This window comes from Geospiza fortis, unplaced genomic scaffold (assembly GCF_000277835.1).
Source record: "Geospiza fortis unplaced genomic scaffold, GeoFor_1.0 scaffold1257, whole genome shotgun sequence".
NCBI lineage: Eukaryota > Metazoa > Chordata > Aves > Passeriformes > Thraupidae > Geospiza > Geospiza fortis.
The window spans coordinates 103,906-131,815 of record NW_005054658.1 but is presented as its reverse complement, the minus strand read 5'-3'; the positions used below and the strand labels follow the sequence as shown (position 1 = coordinate 131,815).

At 35.3% G+C, this 27,910-nt stretch overlaps 1 protein-coding gene across 1 annotated transcript in view; it reads right to left on the bottom strand.

The window, feature by feature from the left end:
• Positions 1-27,910, bottom strand: part of ABCA13 (ATP binding cassette subfamily A member 13) — a 169,538-nt gene that overhangs the window by 100,532 nt on the left and 41,096 nt on the right. Inside the window, exons 18-28 of the mRNA XM_031064927.1 lie at positions 27,314-27,478; positions 21,590-21,767; positions 19,278-19,417; positions 14,952-15,065; positions 14,245-14,335; positions 8,417-8,593; positions 5,693-5,993; positions 4,756-4,870; positions 3,242-3,571; positions 2,216-2,285; positions 1,058-1,192 (exon numbers count right to left, since the gene is read on the bottom strand). Coding sequence (XP_030920787.1) covers positions 1,058-1,192; positions 2,216-2,285; positions 3,242-3,571; positions 4,756-4,870; positions 5,693-5,993; positions 8,417-8,593; positions 14,245-14,335; positions 14,952-15,065; positions 19,278-19,417; positions 21,590-21,767; positions 27,314-27,478 — 1,816 coding nt within the window. The remainder of the gene's footprint in view (positions 1-1,057; positions 1,193-2,215; positions 2,286-3,241; positions 3,572-4,755; positions 4,871-5,692; positions 5,994-8,416; positions 8,594-14,244; positions 14,336-14,951; positions 15,066-19,277; positions 19,418-21,589; positions 21,768-27,313; positions 27,479-27,910) is intronic.

The following is a 27,910-nucleotide window of genomic DNA, read 5'->3' as shown; positions in this document are numbered from 1 at the left end:
TTATCATAAAAATAGTCCATTTCACCAGTTCTTCCATTAATATCGGCAAAATGCAAACAAATCAGCCACCAAAAGAAACACTTACTATGGCACATAAACAAAAAGGGCAAAACCACAGTCCTATGTACAAACTAATCTTTGGCAGTGCCTGATCTTTTCAGGCATTACTTACCCATCACACAATACACACTCTCTCTGTTTGGAGTGTCCTTACGTTGACTCTGAAGGGTAAGTGCCAATTGAAAATAAAGATTTTTAAATTCAGTTGCATATTCCACCCACCCCTATCTTTCAAGGCAAAATTAATTTTAATTTATTAAACAAAGAAATACAAAGTAGCCAGAAGAAAAAGCAACATACGCAAATCAGAGGAAAGGTAAATCATCAGAGGAAAGGTAAAACATACAGTGAGGCGTGAGGCCATGATTAAAAATACATCAACCAACTCAATAAGAATTATAAAACTTGGTTCATGAAAAAATTTAAATAAACTCACCACTACTTTCTGAAAATATACTTGAAAATCAATTTGTTTTCTCTATACACTGGATTGTGGACTGATTGGGAACAAGATACAGTTACTGTGCTGTCTGAAGATTTTTTGATCTGAAAACATGCTGTTGTCCATGGGTTTCAGCCCAGATACTGAGAGGAGATTCACCCTTTTTCCAGGAAATTTTGCTTGTAGACTAAGCTCTCTTACCGCGAAGATCCAATAAATTCCTAATTCTATCAAATATTTGTCATACCCATCATCAAACAAAAGATATTTCATCCCTGGCTACAAATTCTAGTCCATGTGTTAGCACTAGTCAGTATTTATGTATTTAGGAAGATGTTGTTTCCCAGTCCCTAAAGAAAGTCAGACAGTTTTGCACAACAGAACCATAACTCAGAAAAATACATATTTTTGTTTTATTTGCATAAAACCAAGAAAGACAATGCCACAATAAATGTTTCCTATGGTGACTGAATGTTTACATTGTGAAGATATTAATGGATGAATAATATTAAATAACTTCAAAAACATGAAATAAGAACAAGCTCACGGTCTTACCAGGAATAATATTGCTGAAATACCAGCCGCCAACAAAATATAAAATGGAGTCAAAGAACATCATCCAGCACATCCATCCAAAGGTCATGTATCCTCCTTGTGCCGTTGACTGGTGCACATTATCCCATTGAATTCCTGGTAGTAATAATAATGATTTTTTTAAAGGTCAAAGCTAGATCAACACAGCATTAAAGATCACAAACACATCAACATCACACACTTCTGGGCATTTAAGCACTGGCACAAGACAAGCCATAGTTATTAATAGTAATCCTAATGAACAGAAAAAAATTTCTATGCCTCTACAAGCCTGTGTTTAGAACAGCAGGTGACACTGCTGCTGGGAAAATGTAGAGAAGATGTTGTAGAAAAGGGTGTTTATGAAGTTTTAGCTGGCCCTTAATTTGGAAAAAGAAAAAGAACTACAACACTGGCAAAATAAATCAGGCTTTAAGCCACTCTGCTGATATAAAGAAAACGATTACATAAAGTTTAATATCATTTCTATAATGCTAAATCTGAAGATTTAAGTCTGTGAATTCTAAGAAGCATTGTGTATATTGACTGAATTTAAACATGAATGAACTCACTGAATAATTGCTTCATAAAATTATTACATTGCAGAAAGGAAAAAAGAAGGTGTGAACACTAGTGCTACAGAAAGCTACCATACTGCTAAATGGAAAACAAAAGTAAGAAAGTAGTAAATTTATTAAAAATATTGTATTTTTTAAACTGCAAATGCCACTTTGTTTGCAGTACAGTGGATCATGAAATTGCTTCTACAATTCTTTTTCCACAATTGTCAAGGAAAGTAGCTTCTCCCAAAACACATTTTGCCCTTCCTTCAATAAAGATGAGTCATTTTGATGAAGCGTCTGGTGGGAAACTTAAGTAATATATTCTGCAATTGTCTCTTCCACTCTTACAAACTGTGGTACCATTATGAAAATTTTTCAATAATTTGAAACATCCACTGTCATGAATATTGTTCTAGCCATAATAGTCAAAAAAAAAGGATTGCATCCATTAATATACCTGAACTTGATCCAGCTTATTAATTTATTAGAGATTTTTTCAGAACAGATTGAAAAACATTTCCAACTGTAGTTTTTGAAATAATAATTACAAAGCTTTTCTCCTAGCCAAAGACCTTACCTATTTCTTGGCCCTCAAAATATGTAATGAAAAATATTCCTTGCCCAAAGGCAGTTGTAGAAAGAAGACACTGCAATATCAGAGAAAGAATATGTGAACATAATAAATAAAATGAAAATAAAAACATGTGAAATCAAAACATGCTCTTAACAAGTTCCATGAAATAAAATATACTGTGAAACTAAAATCAAGCACAAACTAAATAGACCTTTTTTTCCCTCCACACCGGCTAATGGTTGCTATTTCATTTATGTTTTAACCATACTTCCCCACAAACCTTAGTAGTATTTGCTCCACCGAACAGAGCTCCACTGACCTAGTTATTATTACTGGAAAGTGTTATTTTATCTGACCAACTGACACTGAAAAAATGAGCATTTTTTAACAATGTATGAATTATTCCACCAGCCTAATTTAGTGAGTTATTTTGAAATAGTGAAGCCATAATGTGTGAAATATGGTTTTCTTTATATGATGGTGATACTTGATGTCACATTCAGGGATGCGATATTTTAGGACAGTACAAAGACATAAAACAGACTATGGAATACATAGAACAGGAAAGGACCTGAAAGAACTTACACCAAAGAAACACATATCTCAGATTATATGGTTGGACAAATTTCTGATCTATTCTCCAGTTATAATAACAGAAAATCAATCACTAGTTTTTTCCAAACAAATAATGACTTTGAGAAGTGAAATGTCATCAGCTGATCTTGAAAATTCCCTAATGTTACAAATATTTTGAAGTCAAGACATTAAGAGAACTCATGAGTATGAGGAATGCAACTTCCTGATATTTTCTGTAGATTTACAAAATTGCCCTGGCACATTATTTTTCATTCCTTTCTACCTTCTAAATATTTTCTCAGTTGGAGATTTATTAGTGTGATTTATTGCCAATAATCACAAAAGCAAACAGAAACATGGGAAAAAAGAAATACATTATGGTCTGAAGATTTGAAACTATAGAAATTCACAGCATAGTTGGAGGAGAAAAATTAGAAAAGAACAAATATTTACCATTATAATCTGGTTGGTGAAACTCAGCTGGTTCTGCAAGACCAACAAAACTATGTAGGGTAAAAAGCTGATCATGTAGACAAGGCTGGCACACAGAGCTGCTGTATCGGCACTGCTGAAAAATGCTCCCAAAAAGTAGCTTAACATGATGACTGTAACTCCAAATAGCAGGAGAAAAAGGAAGATAAGGAAGCCATTGCTATAAGCAAAGATACCACTTGCTTTTAAAATGATGGCCAGAGCACAGCTGCTTACTGTGAGCACAATGACGTTCTCCAAAAACCAAGCAAAGAAGTGAATGGCTGGATACACACCCATTGTCTTCATATACTGCAAGACAACAGAACAAAGAGAGTTAAAGTCAGGAAACAAATTTTCTTTTCCCTTTTCCTTTTTAAGCAAAGCATTTTGTCACCAAGACACTACCAACTTGCCAAAGGATGTCATCTTCCCCTTAAATTTCTTGTTTCTTTGCCCTTGTGCTGTGCTCTCTCCTGGATCAGACATGTTATTGAGCAGGGCAGGCTCTGAGATCACGCATGAGCACAAGGAATCACCATGCTCAGCAAAACTCTCTTTTGCATAGGGTTTCAAAAACAGATGTCAGATTACTGGTTCTTCCAGCTAGGATTTTGCCTTTTTATACTTTAAAAAGTACTGAGAATATCCACAGCAATATATAAACAAATATTTTTTTCTCAGCCTGTTGCCCTTCTGAAAGAATTTATAACCTTTATGTATTACCAGGCAAATAACAATTTAGCCAGGTATGAAGTACATCTCTCTTTTTCTAAAAATATGCTTTTGGATACAAGCTAATAAAACTTTTGAAGCAGTTCTCATAAGACCTTCAAAATAAAGGTGATTTAATATTTTGGAGCATTAAAAAAGTTTACTTTACAACAGAATGATTAGAGAAATTAGATAATTCCTTAATAATTCCCCAAATTAAAAATTGTACTCAAGCAGTAATTGTGCTGATACAATGAAATCAGTGTAATTCTTTAAAAAATGTATTTATCCATACAGAAAATGTATCACAAAGACTTTGTCCTTCCAAATGCTTAGCACCTGCGAAGACTAGCTGTTGAAAGAAGCAAATAATTGGCTCCTTTTTTTTGGTATGCAATTTCCCTTTTATTTCTGATAATTACACGGTTCATAACAAATTCTTAACTTATTTTAGGTAGTTTTATCATTGCTGACTACATAGAGCAAAATATGAAAAAGAATCCAAAACAAAAATCATTCTAATCACACAGCCTTCCCAAATAACACTTTCTAGCTTCAACTTTTGCTTATTGCTTTTTGTCTCATGGACAATATTTGCATACTGATGCTCAAACAATGTTTTGAAACTCAGTTGGCAGCTAGAGCTAGAGCCTACTGCCCAGAGGAAACAAGTGAAAACAAAGCCATCTGGATTATGAGTACTTAAAAGTACCTCATAACTTTTGTATTTCAGTGCACCTAAATTAATACATTTTCTTTTCAGAGGTTAATCTGCCTCTTACCTCTTCAAGATGAATTTCTCTTTCATAAACCAGCTTGCGAACCATACCAGCAACTGAAACCATCCATGTTAACATCATCATAAGTGGGAAAAAAAAACCTATGTTGTTCAAGAATCTATGAAAGAACAAAATATGAAGATTTGTCAGCCCACAAAGGTAAACTATTTTCTAGCAGAATGTTAATAGGCTAATACTGGAACTGTTCTCAAAATAAGATCTGACATGAACAATAAGATTTATTCCTGATCTGGTTAGAATTACTTATTTTTTATGTAACAAGCTAAATGTATATACTATTACAATATTATTATACTAATTTTATATATTATAGTATTTTAAACCAAACAGCTGATATAATTACTCTTTAGGGCTCCATTCAAAGCCAAACAAAATTCAGATTTGTGTCAATGGCAAATTAATATATTTGGACAACGAGGAATAATGTGACCCAGTCAATTTTCACTCCACTCCAACAAATTTGTTACCACTGACTAATTTTAAAATCTAATAGTTGGGATGTTTTGATGGTTTTACAGAGAACAACCCTACACTTTTGCTTCATCAACTTCACCCTTCAAGTGACCAATTAACAGTTTGTGTACAAGACAACTAAAGATTTAAAAGAGATTTCTTACAATAATTTAAGCTAATTGCATACTATGTTGACACAGCCACTGTCCAGCAGACTACACCACACTATGGCTGCAAACATTTTGTAAGGGGTTGTTTGCCAGACAAATGTTGCGCAACATGTTATGTTAAACACAGCTGCTGGGCAATAATTGCTATGCTGTAATACTCTGGTATGGGATGTACTTGTTCAAGACTGTGCAGAGATATACATTCACCCACTAAAAATTTCCCTTGTTAGATTTGTTCTCTAGAACTAATCTAACAAGGATAATACATCAAATGAAAAAGCTGAAATTTTACTTACAGATCACTGGTATGGCAAGGGTAAGGCATGGCCTGCACCTGAATTGCTGTCTCTGAGGTGTCTGTCCCAGTCTGTGCTGAAATAATTGCCCTTTCAATCATATCTTGAAGAGGAATAAAGACATGGTTGTATTTAAACCCATCAGCTGGCAACTTGTGGGGATGGGATTTCCATGTTGGATTTTTAATCAGATCTGTTCTCATGCTGTAGAGAACACTGGTTCTAATTGTATATGAAATGTGCCTTGGAAGGAGATTGCTAGAATCTTGTTTCTTGTCCTCTGGTGTACTGAAGATGATACCTGACACAAGAAGAAAGGAAGCTTCATAACTAAGCTTATATAATTTATGCTACTTCCATAGCTAACTCATGGCTAATTACCATATGATATAGGATGCATTAATCTGTCAGGGCAGGCCTCCAAACTTTCTTGATTCCAAGCCCAAAAATGGCAGGTTTCAGAGACACATTTTTCACGTTCATGAATATGAAATGTAAAAGATGATTCACATGATAAATGGGTTCGTAAAAAACATTTTTATCTGAGGTGATTTCTCTTTTTTTGAGCTGCAGTTTTCTCTTTGCATCCACATTGAGACCTTTTTGGGGGACTGATATCAGTTTCACAGTAAAAGCAGCAGCCATAAAATTTCTCCATCAAAGCATCAACAGCTTTCATAAGCAGATGACAAAGTAAACAGCGCCAAACCCACTAAAATTTATTCTGATGTTAATCTTCAAGTCAGTTGCAGAAGTTCTAGTTTAGCACAGCAGAATTTGCATGTTTGTTTTCTTGAGCTCTGTATAAAGGAAAAGAAACCCCAACCAAACAGATGAAAGCTTAATATGTAGCTATAAAGGTGAAGCCAAATACATGAAACTGCTTGTGTTCTCTTTTTGTGTGATCCAGACTTTTTAGGAATTCCAGATAAATGCTAAATGTTACTTCCTTGGGAAAAGAAGATACCTTACCTACCAGCTGGTTCTCTGAAAGATAATAAAATACAGAATATTGTCACAGACATATTTTATGAAAAATCCTTTCGTTAGGACCTTTTCTCCTGAGAAGCTGAGAAGCTTCAGCTTCTCCATGTTTTGCTGTTTTGGAATGTGATTTGGAGAATTGTTCACCCAGCATGTGAAATTGTTTTTACTTGATGACCAATGACAGCCACCTGTGTTGAGGCTGCGAGCAGTCACTAGATTTTATTATCATTCCTTTCTATTCCTTGCTAGCCTTCTGCTGAAATCTTTTCTTCTATTCTTTTAGTTAGTTTTAATATATAATTTTCTTTTAATATAATATATATCATAAAATAATAAATCAGCCTTCTGAAAAATGAAGTCAAAATTCTCATCTCTTCCCATGTCGGGGTTGCCTGCAAATTCAACAGAATACTTTACTGCAAACCTGATTTCTTTCAACTGGCCAATCTCATTTTTTCATTTACACAAACAGTTGATTTTCTAAGACATTCCATGAAGATATGAAGGCTCTGAAGACCACAAAAAAAGAAAGGAAAATTCTATTCCAGTTTAACATCTTTCTATAAAAAGGAATGTATGCCTACATCAGAGCATGTAACGTTGACATGTTGGACACACTACATTCCTTAGAACGTCATCTTCTTGCTCTCTAATAACGTGAGGAGATAATAAGGCCAAAGTACTGAAAAATACTCACACAAAATGTCTTGATTTATATTAGCATATGACCCTTCCCTGGTAAGTGGAAGAAAAATGAAACTATAATTTGATCATCCAGTTTTCTGAGGGCCAAGACTTATCTGTCCTTTTCTTTCCTTAAAGAGACAAACGGTTAGCCTTCTCCAAAGTACTCCTGACAATACCTTGAGGTACAAAGCTATACCTTGAGACAATTTTCCTTGTCTCAAGGTATAGCATGTTTGTTTCATATTGATAGAGGGTGGCAATTGCCAGGGTACCGTGCAGATCACAAACAAGCATGAGATTCCAGACTGAGCAGTTTCCTTCTTAACTGCTTTCTCGTATCTTCTGTTATACACTTTGAGGCATAAGGGTGACAAAAAAACCCAAAAAGACAGAGGGAAAATATTGTGGAGCATTTTTTATAGACTTAAGGGCCTTTCTTGGAAACACTGCATGCAATCTACAGCAATTTCTGCAAGATAAGTGTGTATGTTAAGGGAAAATATTCTTGCCTTTTAATCTTTTGTAAAATTAATTGATTCTCAGCAATAAGCATATAATGCAGGAAAAAGAGAAAAAGTGTAATCCCAAGGAAGAAAATAAATTCCTTAAGAACTTATTTACTCTTAATAAACAAGCTAATTTCTCTGAGGGGTTTAAGAGTAAATCTTAAAAAATCCCCTTTCTTTCCTCCTTTTTGAAAAGTCCAGGATATAAAAGATAAATTTTGAAAGGATGTAAACTAGATGACCTTGTCATCTTGTTAAGTTTCCTCAGTATTCCACATTTTTTATCTTTTTCTTTAAATAGTTATGACCATTCTTTTAAACATTTTGATAGAAATAAGAGACTCCAAGGACTCATTCATTTGACCATTCCACAGTTAAAACAGTCTTTCCAGCTTACATTAGAGCATTCAAGTGTGCTTTATGTTGACTGTATTTAATGCACGCTTTGAAACTGTGTAACCTTTACCTACCTTATCATAAACACAGACAACAAATACAAAGTCTGAAATTTTCTGTAAAAATACATTTTACATAAGGTACTTACTAGCTAAAAGATTATTTTCCTGCATGAGCTCATGAGCCCTCTTCTCCAATTTCTCTATAGAGTCAAAAGGTTGGAAACGGTCCAGTAACACACAGGAAGAGATATTTACAACAAGCTGTGTCAACAGGTCAATCTGTTTACTTGCTGAGCTGTTAAGCATCTTGTTCGTCATAGTTTCTAAGATGAGGAAACAAATTGGACTTGCTTAGTTTTAATGATCAGAACAGAAAGGTGTGTTGTCACTTGCACATCCTATAAGAGTAAATCCTCATTGTATTTAAAAGAAAAAAAGAATTTTAAAAGACATAGAAATTTTAGTGTGAACTTGGGGAAGTGCAGTTCATATTCCAGTGGCTTTTACAAGCCCTCAGCTACTCTTTTCTTCCATTTCAGGGGAATAAAAATGTAACAAATTCTAGCAAAGTTCTAGAAAGAGCCCACACCCTTGGACTTTTTCTTATGTTTCCATAACTACTTCCACAAATACAAGGGAATTACTGTACTTCAGATATCATAATAGATATTAATCTCTCATTTAGCAACATATTATCCAGTTCTTTTCTCCTTGATAGCGTGAATATTTCAAGAACCATATTAAATAGAGCGTAAGCATTTTGACAGGAGTCCTACATTTAAAAGAATCTGAAAAAAGCCTACTAGTCTCTTAATTTTTACTTTATCTATGGATCCAGGAGCAACATATACCTCAATCAAAATCTGGTTTCTAAAAAACTCAACCTTTGGAGGAATTCAGATCTTCATCCATTGGTAGAGAATGTAGGGATAATGCTATATCCTTATGTTTGAGAGAACAATCAGAAACGAGAAATGAGCTAGAAACGTGCTATCTAGATTTAATAAAACATCTGAATTTCTCAGGTAATAAACAAGGCTATAAAACATTCAACACAATTTTCCATCTTAATTTTTTCAACACTCGCCTGATAATATAATCTTTAAAAAAGGATAGGTGATGACCTCTTGTGATAAGAGTGGTGACAGACAAATCCTGGATCATAGACATTACTCAGCATCAGCACAGGAAATATTACAAGAGGAAGGCAGATAAGTGGAAAATGTATGAAGCAGTCTGAAGAAGAAGCATGATTAACAGTGAGAAGGGTAAAGTGTACCAGGAGAAAAAGCAGAGGAACTGACAGTCTAGAATTCAAAAGATAGGCAAACAATGACAAGGTGAATTCATAGGTTGAGAGAAACCATAACAGAATAGAGATAATAAATGTCTTATTTATGGCTGTCCTTGAGGAGGACAAGAAAGGAAACACCCATGCTGCTCCCCCTTTTTTTTTTTTTTTTACAGCCTAAGAGAGAAGAGAATATTTCTAACATTAAGCCTGAGTGGCAGGGTTTTCATATACATCTTTATATATGTGTATGTATTTATACAGAACCCTATATGCATTATTTTGTATGAAGACAAGCTGAGAGGGTTGGGGTTGCTCAACCTCGAGAAGTGAAAACTCCAGACAGATCTTATTGAGGCCTGAAGGGAGCCTACAAAAAAGGCTTTTTACAAGGGCAAATACTAGTCGGACAAGAGGGAATGGCTTTAAACTGTAAGAGAATAGGTTCAGATTGGAACAGGTTGACCAGAGAAGCTGTGAATGCCCCAAGCCTGGAAGTGTTCAAGGTAAGGCTGGATCAACCTGGTCAAGCAGAAGGTGGCCCCATGGCAGAGGGATTGGAACTGTATCATCCTTAAGGTTCCCTCCTACTGAAAGCATTCTATCGAGTGATATATGCATGCACAAGACACTAATTTGAAATCAATAATTAGCTAAGAAAAGCTTCTCTCATGAGTTAAATTGTTGAATAGTTTAGCATAGGAAATAACATCTATATTGCTGTTGACTTGGAGTGTGGTATACATAAATATATCTGGAAAAAATACTGTCTTAATGTGCTTAATTGTCTTAATGAACTTCTGTACTCCATCATAGAAATACCACACATATGAAAAAATGCAATCTACATGAACATTTTAAAATCAAGATCTATAGAGTTGAAGACCTTGTTTTTTCCCATTTATAAATGTAGCAATTATGAATGAAAAACTTAGTAAATCTGTGTTCACTATTATCTTCATATTTCATTAAAAATATCAAGTCAGCACTCATCTTCCACTCAGCTTGTTTAACCTATCATTAAGTAACTGGAAGAAAATACAAATTATTTATGTAAAACCATTGGGTAAAAGTGCTGTTTAAGTAAAAATAAAAAGTTGCCGGAAGAATAAATTAGATTAAATCAGGAATAAATAAATTTAGGTCAGAAATTAGAAGAAAGTTTCTAATCAGAAGATTTGGGCAGTGACATGGTCTTCAGTAATGGCACTGCAGCTATTTGTTCCCTGCCTTATAGATACAAACATATCATTACAATGAGGGCAGCAGAGGGAATAAGCACAAAGGAAAGCTGCTTGTTTTGGCCTTGTTTTTTATTGCCCTGGCTGTTACACACAGCGTCTCATGTAGCCCTCTGTAAGCAGAGCCCTTGATAGTGAAAAAAGAAAATTCATATCTGGAAGAAATCGCAGAAGAAGGACAAGAGAGGGACTCAGCAAGTAAGAATTTAAAAGAGGAGCTTGCAGCACAATCGTCTCCAGTGCTTCCTGTGGGTTTGTGCCCAACAAGGAGCTCACAAGCACTAGTGGGTCAGGGTTTCTATAAGATCAGTAGGAAATTATTCCAAATTGCTGGGCTGCAAAGTAAGCATAGAGGAGAACAATTGCTTTGCCCACACTCAGCTAGTTTGAAAAGTAAAGGGATTAAAAACAAAGCTACAAGCTTTTTAGTCCTCAGCCTAAATATTTACCTTGCTCCACCTGAGTAAATATGACACAGTACTCCTGCTAAACAGTTTTAGAAATTGATAACCTTGTGAGGTCTTGCAGCATGATGATTTTATAGAGACATTTGAAGAGGTCTACGTCTATCCACTCTGTCCATGACACTTTACAGCAGGAGTAGCACAGAAAAAAACATCACTAAGTCTGTTAACATTTTTTATATCATTGTAGAGAAATAAAAAACTATACCAAGACAAGCACCTTGTATTTGAGGATAATGAAAAGTCATCTCTATGTGAGCATAGATGTGATAAAAGATATTTGATTTAGTTAGAAGACATAATCACAGAGATCAGGAGATTTTAGAAAGCTGGAGCTTTGGATGAAAATTAAAAAGATTGTGAGTGGTAAAACCATTAACATGGATATATTCAAGGCTTTAATTGGATGCAAGCAAGGTAATTACAGGACTGAACAGCTGATGCAATATAAGATTAATGAAAATTTTAAAAAACAAACATAAGAACAGGTTTACAGTTAAGTTACACATGATTATGGTCCAATAAAATAAAAAAAGAGTACACAAGCTAAGATAAAAATAAGAGTGCATATCATTTTTCAAGAAGTAAAACAACCAAATGAATCTATACAAAGAGGCATAATAAATGCAGAGGAGTGCTCTGGTGCTTTGCAGAGATCAGTTTCACAGAGGCATATATGCTCTTGTGATCTATAGCCCCTATTGATTTTCAGTTTTTATATGATGCTAATTTTACCAACTGTAGTCCCTTAAAATAAGGAAATCCTAGTTTCACAAGCCACTCAAACCATACTTCATCTTGACCATCCAAACTATTAACCATTTATTACATATTATTAAATGTCCTTAGTTCTGTTAAAAAAACTATAGTTTGAGAAACACAGGTACAGATTTCTTTGGTGTTGTCTGCATCAGTGAAAACGGATCTGATAATTCCAGATATCATGATATCTATTTAATGAATATTGTTTGTCCATAACCTATCTTGCAGTTCTCAGTGTTAGGTCCACACAAACACAATCCAGCTATTATTGAACTAATAGATTTAGATAGCTATGTTTCCAGCGCTCCCTGAAGCTTAAGAGACTTGTTCCTTCCTCCATCCTATCTTTCCAACATCGTGATAGTGTGAGCTTGGTTTTTAGCTGTATTATGGTCCATCTTCACCTCAAGTGGTGAGCTGTGCCCAACTCAGACTAGCCAGCTGTTCACTGGTCAAGAAAACCATCTGAAGAGAAAGCAGATTTGAATTCGAGTTCCTTGCCTAAGGAGGACACAGAGCCCAGATTCTTTCCAGTTTGAATTCCAGATGCCATTTGCCATTTTTCTTACTGAAAGAGTTCACAGGAAGTCCCAGTCTTCAAAGAAAGCCTTCAAACCAAGGCCAATTTCTACTAAATCTCACAACCTGTCTGCTAAAGAAAAGCCACACCAGCTCACACCAACTGTGGCTGCACCAGCTCAGGGCAGTAGTACAAGACTGAGAGCACACTTCATTTACAAGCTCTCAGGAGCCTCCATGGATTTTGTCCATCTCCTGCCTAGAGGCAGATTCTGGAAACCAATAAAAGTGTATTTCAGGTGCATTTATTTATTTTAGCTGTAGTCTTTTTGACTGTAAAGTAGACTTAATGACTTATATTTCCGTAAAGTCAGTTTTTTCAAAGCAATGAGTGTCACAAAGTTCCTCTGTGAGGGTACCTGAGGGCTCATCACTGCCCTCCTCCAGAAAGCGACTGGTACAGATTTCTGTCTGGCTCATAATGATCCAGGCACTGACCTGAAACCACACAGATCTGTCCTTTCTACCACAATCCTCCCCTGGGAAGTACTCTACTCCCTTTATCTGTGATGTCACACTGTCTGTTATTGCATTTTATCCCACTTTTGTCTCATTCTGATTCTCAAAATCATGAACTTTTCTCAAATGACACTGGAATCTGCTTCAGTACAGAGTTTTCCTTCTGGAACATGCTGGCGAGCATTTTAATGATCATGCACCTACCTTGCTAAAACCTGGATATACTGATTTTTTTTCAGTTATCAAATTCTTGTAAAATCATTAAGTAACATAAATTTACAACATAATCCTTTCTCTTCTCCTACTTAAATCCTTGAATATCCCAAATTAGCCAAAAATAATAATTCTCCTTCTCCTCCATTGGGAGTCATCCCCCTTGGGCTGTCTATCTAACCCTGGAGGCTCTCTGTTTGCCTGCCAGGGGTCACTACCGAGGCAGAAAGGGAGCAGCCAGGGATGGCTGTGCCCAGGGGAAGGCTGCCAAGCAGACCAATGAACCAGGGCCACCCTTTCCCACCAGAGCTGCACAGAGCTGGCACTGGGCCTGGTCCTGCTCCAGGCTGCAGCTCCCACCATTTCACAGCTGGTTGTGGACCTGGGCCCACACTGCTTCCCACAGAGAGATGTTCTGCCCTCAGCATCATCCCCACAGCCCCACTGGGCTATCCCAGGGCTGACACTGACCCAGGTTGCTTCCTACTGACAGGGCGGCTCCCTGGTTATAATCCAGGGAGCTTTTCTGAGGCTCAAAGGACACCCCATGCAACTGATCGTGAATAAACAGAAAACATAAATATGGAGAGTTGTTTATCAAACACTCTGTATCCAATCTCATTTTCTATTTATTTCCTTCAAAATGTACTACAAAAATATACTTCTACCTAATGGAACTGTGGCTAGTATGGCCTTTTAAGTATGGATGATATGTTTGAGACTCTCCCGTGACACTTTTCCACTTCTGACTTGTTACTAATATTGTTTCAGCATTTGAAATTCAAATTATCCAGTCACTCAAAAGAAAACAGACAATTACATTTGAGACTAACTCAAGAGGGTAAAGTCTCTTATTACTTTACTCAAGTATCACTGATGTAAGTAAAATATTCAATTTCAACTAAATGTAGTTCTAACTTGAAGTCTAACAAGGCTAACCATTACATGTACTTTCATATACGCACCATACGCTTTCATTTTTTTGAGGAGTTTTTCCATGTTGATATCCAAATTACTTTCGATGAAATGCTTTACAAAATTGTTTTGCAGTGCTTCCTGAAATGAAAAGTGATAGATGTTACCTCAGGCTTATCTTCTCTAAGAAAATACAAAATATACATTTGTATTAATGTTCAATTCCATTACCAAGATTTCCTGCATGACACTGCAGAAGTCATTTAGCTCGTCCATGTCTTTCCCTCTTAACAGGTTAACACCACACATTTCAAATAAATGGCAGGGGGACAGGGAAGAGATTTAGGAGAGGTGACAGAGGAAGGCACAAATATGTACAATGGAAAAACCTCAGTAAGAAGAATGCTTTTCTTTTAAAGTTCATATTTCCCTCATCAGTTTTTTTCATCGGTTTGACATCTTCCTGGCAAACATAAGCAATGAACAAACAAGTACCAAGACCATTTTATTTCCCCTGTTTTTCATTGGTACTGGAGCAATACTGGAGATAGTGAGGCAACAGTCCTTTTATGTATTTTCATGTCAGAAGTTTCTCAGCATCAGTTTCTAGGTTCATAACCTAAAGCTAATCTGCCTCTTTTTCAGCTCTTTTTAAATCTGAAGTCAGATATATGGGTGGTTTTGCATGTATAGAAATACTGTCTAGATCAAACTGCAAGAAGTTGGAAAATTGAAAGATCCCCCACAGTTCACCAACCTGCAGTCGTGAGACTGTGAGGACATTTCCACTGGTTTTGAAAACCTCAGACATTCTAAGCCATGTCTCAGAATAACTCTTCAAGTTTTTCACAAAACCAAAAGTGAAATTAGCCTAGGGAAAAAAAAATACATGGAAACAGATGAAGTGAAACATGTGCATAGTAAATTTTAAGAAACAGAAAAAACTGTCATGCTTTAGATCTTGTGCAACTCCTTTCCATTCCATTTTGATAGTCAGCAGTAAGAATATCCATGTTTTCTTTTTTTTTCCCTAAGAAATTAAACATATTTTTTTCTATACCAAGCAAATCAAAGTTTTCCTGTGCTTTGTAGGTTTCCCACCTGAAGCATCAACAGAGACTATTTTATAGTGCCTCTTTCATAGAGAGTATCATGGGGGTGCTTGAGAAAGACAGAAAAAATAAATAAAGTTGGGACATATTCAAAAGAAAGCCTCTCAGTTGTGGATCTTTTATTCAAACTAGTTTGACTGAGTACATAATAAAACTGAAATTTGGAAGCACAGTTTGGACAATAAATATAACTGATCAATCAATCTCTTTAAAAATACTCTCACAGGGAAAGACTTGAGTAAAGCAAAATATTTTCTGTCCCAGTCAAACACAGGTTACAATTTCTCTCTTAGTAAACAACCAGCAATTTTTTACCAGCCTGTTTTAAACAGATCATAAGTATACTCAAGACTAGAAAATATTGCAGTATCTTTTTGTTTAAATTGGTGTTATCAGTCACAGAAGTGCATTTAAGAACAATCCAGCATAGTTGTTATGATAAAAATTGTGACATTTTCCAGCAAAGAATGTCTGCAGTGAGTTGTAAACTCCAATTTGGGACCACACTTTTTGCAATAATTCCTGTTGAAAGCATACAATTTCTACCATATTATTTTAAGTGCCTTTTTCAAAAGCTCACTCTTAGCACAACATGAGAAAACAATTTCTGGTGGCTCTTTCTTCCTCTTTGTAACACAGAACACCCTAAAGAGACCTTGCACATAATTTTGTTTACTTGAAAAACATTATGCATTTAAATTCTATGAGAATCCCTATTCCACTTTAAAGACAAAGCGATCCTAAATGTTAAAATTAATCCTGCTGACAAGCAGGCTAAATAAGTTCTTCTGATCAGAAGTAACACAGAAACCTCATAGATTGAAACCCCAAGACCAGGCACGATGGTGACAAGATCAAGGAGACCAGGAAGGCTGCAAGGGTGGCAAACAGGCAGTCTGGGAGATTGTTTTCTCCCCAGGAGAGAGCAACTACAGTTCTCACCAGAACACAAGGAAATCAAACTTTCAGACACTACTAGAAATTATTGTACCAAGCAGCTTGAAAGAACTGGGCTCAGTAGAGCTTAGTGCTTCTTAACTTGATTCTGAACAGCACAAAGGAATATAATAATAATAATAATAATAATAATAATAATAATAATAATAATAATAATAATAATAGGAGTTCACTTTAAAGTAGTTTTGCTTTTTCATTCATTCATTGATGATCATAGGCATTTGGGAAGTTCTTGCGTCAGAAGCCTTCCCCACACAGAACACTTTGGAGAATCTGTCTCTTATCAAAGCAGCAATAAGAAATAAAGTCCTACAACTTTACAAAGTGAACCATAAGAAGTTTCCAGGAAAAGATAATGTCCAGCCAAGAATTTCAAAAGCACTCGAGGATTAAACAGCTGAACTACTCACTGTAGTGTAACCTCCTGATTAAAATTCCCTTGTTATGAGGGAAGTGGAAAATAACAAATGCAAAGTTATTTATAAAGATGCTACTAATGCAGACTAATAATTCTGAAATCTAAGTAAGTTTTAATTTTTTATACTAATAATAAATTACCATAAAGAGTAGTGGTAAATAAAGAATAGAAATAACTACAGCTGGGAGATAAAAACATAGAGTATTAAAATAGAAGGTGCCACAGTCTGAAGCAGAAGAGCAAGCAAGTTGGCAAGAAGTGGTTGATGAAGAACTCACCATACGCACAATAAATACTAGGAATTCATATAACCCAAAAAGCAAGTAGGCAAATTTTAGTAGCAAAGTCCTGGCAAGCCTGACCCCAACATTTTTTGGAAGCAGCAAAAAATTATTAAAAGATGATTGTTGAATATAAGATCAACTCTGAAAATCTTATGAAACAAGAAATACTTCCATAAGATCAGTTCATCAGTGGCAAAAAAACTTAGTTGTGAAAGCGAAGATCAAACACATCACACGAGGCCTTTGAACTCCTGGATGCCAGTTAGCACTGAACTGCTTTACCCTCAGTCATCACCACAGCCTGCTTCTGTGACTGTCACCACCATCACTCCACACAGTAGAATTGCTGCCTTCTCTGAAACTCAAATCCAGCAACCTCACAATTAATCAATGAATGGTCAATTACATGCTCTCAAATTTAATAGTCCATGTGGAAAACTTAGAGAATATGTCAGAATATACAAACATCAGTATTCTTCAAAGCTGTAATCTGATACTTTTTTCTTCTAGTGAATAGATGACATGTGGCCACACAGTATAAAGGAAGCCAGAACTATTCCATTTCAGTAGGAGATCAGGCTTGTAAGGGCTACAGGGCTGGGGTTTAGTAGCAACAATTGAGCATTTGAGACACTGGGGACAGTATTTTGAATTTAGATTTTGCTTGTGTTCAAGCAATAGCTGAGAGATTTCTGTAATAAAAACAAGAAAATTTTCTACTAGTTTCATATTTACACATAAACAGATACCCATTCATAACAGCATGTTAGATTTACAGGACTGGAAAGAGGGGCAAGAGTGTATTTACAGAGATTTCTGAATAAGCTCATGAAACCTGCAAGCCTAAGAATATATGAGCAGAATAAGAGTTTCTACCAGAATCTTTGTATTGTTCCAGCGCACTAAATCCCACCCCCCCAAAAAAACCCAATCAACCAAAAAAAAACCAAAAAACCAACCCCAAAGCCAGCTTTTTTCTGAACTGTATTACTCAGTCCTGATTCCACTAAAATGTCTGTGGGGAAATATACTGTATGTGATGACATTCATCTTTCCTACAGATGTTTTTAAGAATGGAGGTTTAGCATATTAATTGGCAAAATAATGTGGAAATATTTTAAGTGGTATATTCTAAATGTCATTGTAACATAGAATATAAGTTCAAAAATATAAGTAATATTTATCATTTTTCACAACTCATTCTTTACAGAATTTCCATCTAGAAACATCAAGAACAGCTTTATTTTAACTGACTAGAAATTTTAAATTGATTATACTGTGCTCCAGAGCGATAACTTATGCTCCCCAAATTAAGTTATTTAACTGCAAAGCATGAAATCACTCAATCCTTTTTTCCAATTCAGAGCAGAAACTATAAAGCTACATAGTATCTGCTATCTACAGTGGGGTTTTTGGCTTAGTTTTTTGCTATATTTTTAAAATGCAATTCATAATACCACAAAGTTTTCAGTTTAAAGTTATTATGGTCTTTTTGTGTACCACTTACAAGCAGCATTTTTTTTCCAAATTCCTATTCTTGCAATAACTAATATTGCAGGTTAAAATCATATATTCAGAAGATCAATGCAAAATCTGCAGAGAAATCTAAAACGAGTCATAAACCCTTCTCTTACAGAAGTTCCTCTAAGCTAGGCATGTAGAAACATGTCATTGTCAATAATCCCACTCAAGAAAGAATGCCAACCATAGCAAAACTGCAGAGATAGTAAAACTCTTGAATACCATTATCAGCATCCACATACACAGCACCTCAGTTAAGACTGGTCACTCAACTACTGGTGCTAGAAACAATGAGGATGAACTACTGATTACTTAAGTTTTTTTCTTTTTAATTCAGCTCAGTGATTCCCCAAGGACAAGCTTTTTTTTCCCCTGGGGCTATCCCTTCCCACAGGTCTTTATGCAGCCCCATTACAGTTCCCATGATAAGAAAATGTTAAAGGCAAAAGCTTTCCCAGAATATGTGCACCCTACACCTCGATTCAGCATGACTCACATCACACTTCTGCTACGGTGTTCTTTTTAATCTTTCTACACGTGCTTTAAAGAACTTTGAACAAAAGTGTGCTTCTCACACTGAGTTTGAACCACTGTAACAAGTAGGATAAAAGTTAAGAGAAGCATTAAGTTTAAAGTGGGAAACAGGTGAGGGCTCAGGGGGCAGGCTGGATCTATTTTTCTGAAAGGCAATTATCCAATTGCTTCTGCCTACCCTGAAAGAAGTGGACCTTTAAAACGAATTGCAAAGACAAAATCAATACACAGAAATAGTGGCATTTTTTGTTACTCACCTTCTCCATCACCAGGTCAATCATGCTGATGTTTGAATTGTACAGTATCTTCCCATGTAATAAAGGTTTCAGGAAAGTCCATAGCAAAGCCCCATTAGGAGCCTGCAAAATCTCTTGATAAAGCTTCAAGCAAAAAGGAGCTGCAAAAACAAAGACAGATTCACATTTAAGATTGACTTTTTTTTTTTCAAATTAAAGCTTGAGTCTTGTTTTAGAGTGTACCACAGCACCATGCCAAAAACTGTTATGAGTGTTTTGGTAACAACACCATACAACTGCCACTAAGTAATCATTAGAGGTTCCTATAGAAATTGTTTAAACACAGTCTATGACAGTGTTGAGGATGCAGAACTCTAAACACTGAATATGAAAAAAAGCAGAATCTAAAGAGTTCCTCACATTTCTCAAAAGCCGCCTGTGAATCCCATTTGTCCTAAGTGTTACATTAGTGCATTTTAGAGCAGAAGGACATATGCAAAACCTCTGCCCATACAAGTGAATTCAGAGGGAAAAGTCACCTTAAAAGAGAAAAAAAAAAATCCTTCCACACCCTCCATTGTTCTGCAGCTTTGGATTCCTATATAAGAAAGAAGTAGGAATATACAAAATCCTTCAGAAATACAGACTTTCATTTTTGTATAATCTTACAAGAACCTGCCCAAAAAACAGGCAAAAAATTATCATGACACTTAACTTCTTGATTTGAAAAATCTAATCAATTGTCTTTTCCATTCCTTAATAAAAAAACCATATTCCAACATCACATGGGGCTACTAATACATTAGGGCATTAAGATCTAAGGAGTAGTTTCCAAGATATCCCACTGCATTTGTACTCATATAAAGGCAATGAGTTCCTATAAGAAACATTTAGATTTTCATGCCCAACCCATGTTTTTGGGGGTTTTAATACTTATTACAAATGTTTTCAAAATATCCTGTTTCTAGTGCTCTGAAGAAATATTAAATAATACCAATAAAATTCTCAAGGAAGACAAATCTTTCTACGTGATGGAAAACCTAGGCCAAAACCATTTAAACTCCTGACAAAGTTTAAAGAGAGAAGTGTCAGAAATGTTTCATCAAGAAAGTTTCCTATCATCAAGAAACAGTTCTTTGCCAAAATTTTTACTTTCTTGAATGAAGCAATCATTAGTAAACATGATCCTTGCTAAATAATAGCAAAGGGTTAAGAAGCTGGAAGTTGGCCAGATGTAAATGTCAATAGACTAAGGACACAGAACATTTGCTAATCTGGGTTTGCTGTGATCTTCAGAAAGCCATTAGGAAATGTTTAGTATATACAAAATACATCACTGTTAATCACTGTGAAGCAGTATGAAACAAGTTTCTGTGGCTTCATTTTTTTTTTTTAATTTTCATTTTCCATTGTCCCATTTACAAATTGGTAAAATATGGGCAACAGTATTAATTCACTTATGGAAAAGCTGGAACTAACTGATGCCTTAAATATTGCAGAATCCCATGGTAAAAAGCACAGAAGAGTTGTGACAACTTGAAAAAAAAAAATCAAAAAAGAGTGCTTCTGGCCTAAACATCTTTTAAAGAGACTAAATTCCAACAATCTGTCTAATCAGCCATCCAGCTGACTTCATTCTCCCAACAGGAAAGAAAAGCAGAGCTGCCTGCTTACCACTACATGCCACACATGTAAGTGAAAAGGCCAAAGCAGAGCTCTGGCTCCCTCCCAAGGGTCTCAGCCAAGCCAAGAGCAATTTCTGCCTGTAGAAACCAATAGATGACAGAGGCTTCCCTAGTGACCCTCTATCACTGTATTCTTCTCTTGCACAGGGCCACCTGAGGCACTAACAAGGTTATTAACAATATTAAAATTAATCAGGATCAGTCAAATGTGTATTGAAGAAAGGGAGCAAAGGTGAAACTATATGAGAGCTAAGGGATTTTTCTGAGCACTTGACAAACAGAATAGGAATATCAACCATTAAAAAACTCATTCTATCCAGAAGGTTTGTATATTTTACTGCTCAATAATACCACAGCTTTGTGTTTGCCAAGGAAAGGTAAGCAGCAATAAATTCTCAATCCTGTATCTCAAAGATATGTTTTTAATACCAAGTGCTTTAAAAATGATAATAAAAATGTCTCAAAGACAGGAACACTCTTATTTACTATTTGCAAAGATAGAAAAAACAGAATCTCTTCTGTCTCACCCACAATTATCTCATATCCACTTAAATTTTATTGATCAACACTTTATATACATTTCCACTTAAGTGGATAAAACCACTCTTAACCTGAATTCTACAACTTGTCAGATTTTTTTTTTCTTACTTGAGTCTTCAGGAATTCCATATTTTGCCATATTTTCTTCTAAAAGTCCCATGATTCTGGGCATGTCTATGAACAGGTTTGCATTGTTGAAAAATGAAGATTCTTCTTTACATACTGCCATGATTACAGAACCCAGGGATCCGACAGCTGAACTTCTGAACTGCCCACCCTGCAAAAACTAGAACAAATGAACAAAAAACACAGATGAATCAAAGTTGCTTTAAATAGCTTCAAGGAGTAGCCCTGCCGTTCTGTCAATATTGGCGTCTAAGGAGATTGACAAAATTAGGCTGTTGAAAGAGCCTGTTAGGATGAGGTCCTGCTGCGTTCATTTCTATTCTTCTGATCACCATTATTGTGGGGAAAGGTAATGTAGTTTTAATTGTCAGGATACTCAATGACAGACAGCAGCATAATGTACCACACTGAAAATAGGAAAAATGCTGTGTAGCAGTTAGGCAGAAAAGGACTGAAAGCATTGAGACAAGTAGATGACAGATAATCTGATTCCAATGCCAGTTTTCACAAAATGTGCTCCTCTGGTAGATTATTCCTGTGTCACAAAGGCAGCAGAAACAACCAAAGCCATTTTGCTATGAACATTTACAGTGAAGACAGTTGCTAATAAAAAAAAAATATTCAGATGCCCTAAAAGTCTATTTTTCAAGTGCATCTTTTAACTTGTTAGATGTGCTTACAGTTTTTGCACATCTTGAGTCATACCAGCATTTATTATTGCCATTTGTTCATGACTAGCATACATCTAATCAGGAGAGAGAGCAATCTGACTGCTTTTATGGCTTAAGCACCATCATTCACCACATTCAAAAAGGAAGAAGAACAACAGTAGTCTCATCCTCTGTGCAGCTCCACTTTTCAAATAATGGGCTTGGATTGTAAGTGATATCTCATGGAAGTCTGTACAGGTGCACAGCTCTAAGAGGACACAACTGCAAGGCATCTTGATGCTGTGGTGCAAATGAAGAGTGCACTGGCTTGCCTGATACTCATTACTGTAGCAGATGCTCATCAAGAAAGGCATAACTAGACTATCAGACATCATTTGAAGACTTCACAACTGGCAAGTAGAAAAAAACCTGTGGTATGTCAAACACACGCATTCAGCACAAGAAAAAATTAGCATTTTATTGCTGGAATTTTTTTAAACAGAAGAGTCAATTTTCAAAGTAATACAGCACTTTACATAAAGACATAATCACAGACAGTTTGGAAATTGTGCTGTTAGAAACAGTTTATCCTGATCAATGCATTTATTGAAGTGCCAGGTGCTTCTTTAGTAATCCTGGAGGAATATTAGTAAGCGTCATTTAAAACTCAGTGATAGCTGCTCCCAAAATCTTACTTTTAGCATACAGTTTCAGCACAGAAAAAAGTAAATAAGTAATACCCCTATTTCATAATAAAATCATCCACAGCCCTTGAATAAATCTGCTGGCATGGACTTCACTGGAGAAATAAACTTTATTTATGCACAATGCTGTTTAAAATTGGTTATGAATCTTTATTAGTGACTATTTGCACTAGAGGGATAAATGGGGCTTATTTCAGTCAAAGAGCACAAACGTGCTAATTAATTCCAGTTCCAATCAAAATAATTTGAAATTGAAATAATGAATATTTATGTGGTAAGCTGCCACTAACAGGCTGAATCTACTTACTATCTTTCAACTAAATATCCACTGACTCAAAAAGATATGTTTCTTAAAATTTGGCTTTGATAAAGTATGAGGAATATATAGTATGGCTCTCACCAAAAAAAAAAAAAAAAAAAAAGAGTTATCTTTGATCTAGTTTAAACTGTATAAATTAGGGTTGTAATCAAGACTGATGAATCCAAACAACCAGCCTCCTACTAACTAATCAGTTCAGCAAGCCACTGTAGCAAAGTCATGGAAGAGGAAAGCTGGTATGGAAGATTAAAAGGTTATCTGGAACTGGATTTTCAAATGGAGGCAAAAACCTCATAGCATAGGAGCTTCTGACCTAACAGAACAGCTGTATGCCAAAAAATGTTATTAATAAAAACAAATTCACATGGAATAGAAATACCAATGATTCATAAAAAGAGACTTCAAAGTCATACTGGGCTACAGAGCTTGCAAAAAATAAATCTAAAATACATTCTGAATCATTACATTAGAGAGAAAGAAAGAGAGAGAAAAATAATGCAATTTTCCTGGAAAACTACAAGGAGCCTAAAGATAATTCAAAATTTGATGAAACCATAGGGGTAAAGGCAATAAATTCAGACAAATGGATAATCCTAATTCTTGGGAAAAAACATAAACAGAACAAAGCCTTTTTCATCCTGAAATTGACAGAATCAGGGGAATAATAGCAAGATTGCTGATTTGATTAAACAGTTTTCAGTAGCCTTTCAAATTTAGATGGAGCTATTTGAAAAGTAGAAAAATCATGTATACTCAAGAATGAGAAGTATAATGATCCAGGAAATAATGGATATTTGGTTCTGATGTTTATTAGAGCAAGATATACAGTGAAATTTAAGGGGAGAACATTAAAGACAAAAAAGTATTTGAGAAGTAAAATTTAATGCATTCTCAAGTTATCATGCCTGACCAACATTACATGTTTACGTGGGAGGGCAATTCCTTTCTCAATAAAATGTTAGAAGTTCACTCAAGTTTAGGTGAACTCTAGCGACCAATTAATGTTCATGCTCCAGAAAATATTAATCATCAATTAATCCAATTGCTTATTAAAAGTGGTGAAGAAAATGGCATTAAGACAATATTGCAGGGAGCCTGTTAACAGGAAAGAAAGCACAGGATTACAAAGAAGTTAGTGTTTTTCCTGTGAGCCCTGAAAGAAGCAAATTGCCTAAATTTGCCTATCATTTAATATTGGAAGGCACTGCAAGAGAAAAGAAGATGAGAACCCAATATGGCAAAAAAACAAATGCCTAATTCTAAGCAAGTTGAATAGAAAGATAACAAGTGCAAAATCTTATTTATCAACTGAAATCATAAGATGTTGCTATAAAATGGAGGTCATCTCAGTATATCACTCATCCTTAATCATCTAAGACACAAAACTGTGTGCAGTTTATGAAAAAGTTGAATACAAGTTTAGGAAAGTCATTTTAGTAGGCATAAACAAGAATAAGCAGGCTACAAGGGTCATCAGTTGTAATTCCCCTCAAACAATGCACACATTTCTTCTTCCAGACATTCAGGATTAGCCTTAAACCAGCATGCAAAAACAATAAAATAATGCTAGACTGTCTTAAGCAGCTCAGAGTCTGATAGAAAAAGCTAAAGCAAAAACCAAATGCTAGAATAAAGTCACTTCAACTATCAAAACAGAAAAGGACTGCAAATGGCCTTCCACACATATATGGGCAAGCCAGAGAAGTTAGAAATGCTACAGAACATTTTTGATACATGAATAAACATAGTAGCCACAAATAAACATAAGTTAGAATTTATTTATTTAAAACCCCAACAGGTTGTTCTACAATGAGGTTTAACAGAGAATTTGTTCAAGTTAGTGGAAGGATTACAGAGTGAGGCCACCTCTCACAATTAACAGCATTTAGCAACTCAGGAAGTCCCCTGCAGCTTACCTATTGATGAGCGACAAGCATGCAAAAAAATGTGTATGAAAATATAACAGAATAATTTCAAACAGCAAAACACAAGCAAAAGTCATTATTGAAATCAGCAGTGTTTTTCTTCAGGGAGTTATCCACTCACTCAATGTTTTTAACAGTAGAATCTGGCACCATATTCCAGTTAATTCTGATAGGTTTTACATCATCTTTTATTAAAATACATGTACCTTTTCAATTCAACTTCACATTTTACAGATATATTAAAGCTATTTCTTGCTTTCCAGTTTTTCTTTCAGACAGAAATCCATGTTGATAAGTATGCATAGTTGACAATTACTTTATTATCTTTTTCATTATAAAGTGTTTTTTTAATTAATTTCAACGTCTTTCTGACAAAGGTCCACACATTTTACCCCAAAAACATTTACATTCTTTATGTGATAACCTTTCAATGTCACTGAACTACTTTGCTCTTGGTAATCATGAAAACAAAAATCCATAAGGATGGGCTCTTTTGGAAATTGAAGAAAACATTTAAGGAGGGAAGTGTATAAGCAATGTATGCACTTCAGTGGAGCATTTATTCAATAGTACAAGTTTGGCCACCACAGAAAAGAAACAAAAATAATCAATAATTAAAACTCATTGGAAAGGATAAAAAAATCAATTTAAACCAAAGAAAAAGGAAACTTATACTTTTATTAGTCTTCAAAATGAAAAAAAAAACGTTATGGAGACAGAAGAGCCCTTGAAATCTAAAAAGGTAACTTATTAATAAAAGAAATAGGCACTGATTATTTTAATCTTCCACAAATTATTAGGTGACCAATAAGCCCCAACAATTTCAAAAGTAAAAGGGATTTAGCAAAACATTAGAAAATAAAGATTGTGGGAACAATGTGATCAAAAAAGGTTAGAAGTGAAAAAATAAAAAAAAATTCCAAGGTTAAATCTATGGTAAATTATGGGATAATAGGGGCAGCCATCAAGCAAAGCTTAAAACTGTGAGCAGATGGCCCTCTGCTGTCCCATTTGTTCATTTGCAAACACTTTTTAAGCAGCACCTTTTGAGAGGTTCTTCTATCAAATAAGGAACCTTGGGATTTTAGTCCATAAGGAATATTTCATTTGCTGGAAGGAAAGTCTGACCCAAATGGAGCTAGTTTAAGGAAAGCAGAAAAAAATGTAAATGTCTGGTGAAAGTCACCATTAATTGCAGCAGCCAAAGAGTTACCCCAAAAAGAGAGGCTCAAAACTGCTAGATGCACCAGAACAGCATTTTTCAACATGTCTCTATCACACAGATTAGAAGATATTGAAAAATGCATCACTAAGGAAAATAGTACTTAGGCAGTGTTTACTCTGTACTCTAGCAATAAACCACATTGCACCATCTATCACTGTGGGATCTTTCAGAGGTTTGCAATTTTAAAACAGATTCAATCCTCAGGTTTCCACAAAGGACAACAAACCCAAAAAGTAATGCCATGAGGGTCAGCATGTCTTCCTATGGAATTGGAACTTGCTGATGATTCATTTAACACTAGATCCACCACTGAGCTAGCTGTGCAGATATGCATTCAGCAATTGCCCTTAAAGGCAGAGACAAAAGAAATACCCTCACTCACACCTCATGCCACTTTTTTATAATGTCAACCAGAATTATCACGCAAACCCCTTAGGTGACACGAACAGAAACACAAGGCAGAAAGAAGAACTGCATAGGCTGTCTTGAACTCATATTCCTTAAAAAAGCAAAGATATTTCTTGTTTAAAAAGTAATGGTCTGCTCTTAAAAAAACAAACAAAAACACACTATCCTGGCTAGCCATCTCCAAATCACAGATGATAGATAATGTTAGTCAGCTGACAAACACTGAGGTAACTTAGACTATAATCTCATAATTTAATGAAAAAAGAGATGACAGAAACAACACAACACTAGTTTTAGAATTACCAGACTGCTTGAAAGAGACCAAATGAACCTTCCTAGGGTTTATGGACTCTTCTCAGCATTCCCTACTTTCTAGGAAATCATTTCTAGTAGCGTGCCTTCTTACTAAGCACATATCCTTACCTAATCACCTCACAAGGGGAATTAATTTTTCATATTGAAATCCTACACATACCTGCTGCAATGTAGAGATGTCAAGCACACCAATATTTTGAATTCCTTGGAGGAACACTGGAAGCTTTTCCATGACATGTTGGACTTTATTGAGAAGTGAACTGATACTAGAAACCACATCCAGCAGCAGATTTAATACATTGCCTACCTCAGGTGGTATCTGGACCTTGGAAAAGGAGGAAAAAAAACACAACAGGAAATTCCAGTTAGAAACAAATGTTAACCTTCCAATGAAGCATGCAAAATTATTCAGTCTTTTTCTAAAACTGATTCTACAATGATCCTACAAGCATGTTTAACAAAACTCCTTTTGATATAACCCTGGTTACTCTCAGATTAAGCTGAAGAGAAGCTCTCCATAATTTCATGTTAGATCTGGTTTATGACAAAACAGAAATTAATATTCAAAACATATTTACAACTGCCAAGTTGAAGAGAGCTTTCCAACCCAAGATGCTAATGGGATCTGCAACATTCTATCCTTTTAGAATTCAGTGTAAATAGAAACTTTTTCTTCACCACTTTAAAAATGTTCAATGCAATGATTTCATATATTAAAAATAATTTGTAAGTTAAATTAAATTTAGAAACCACTTTA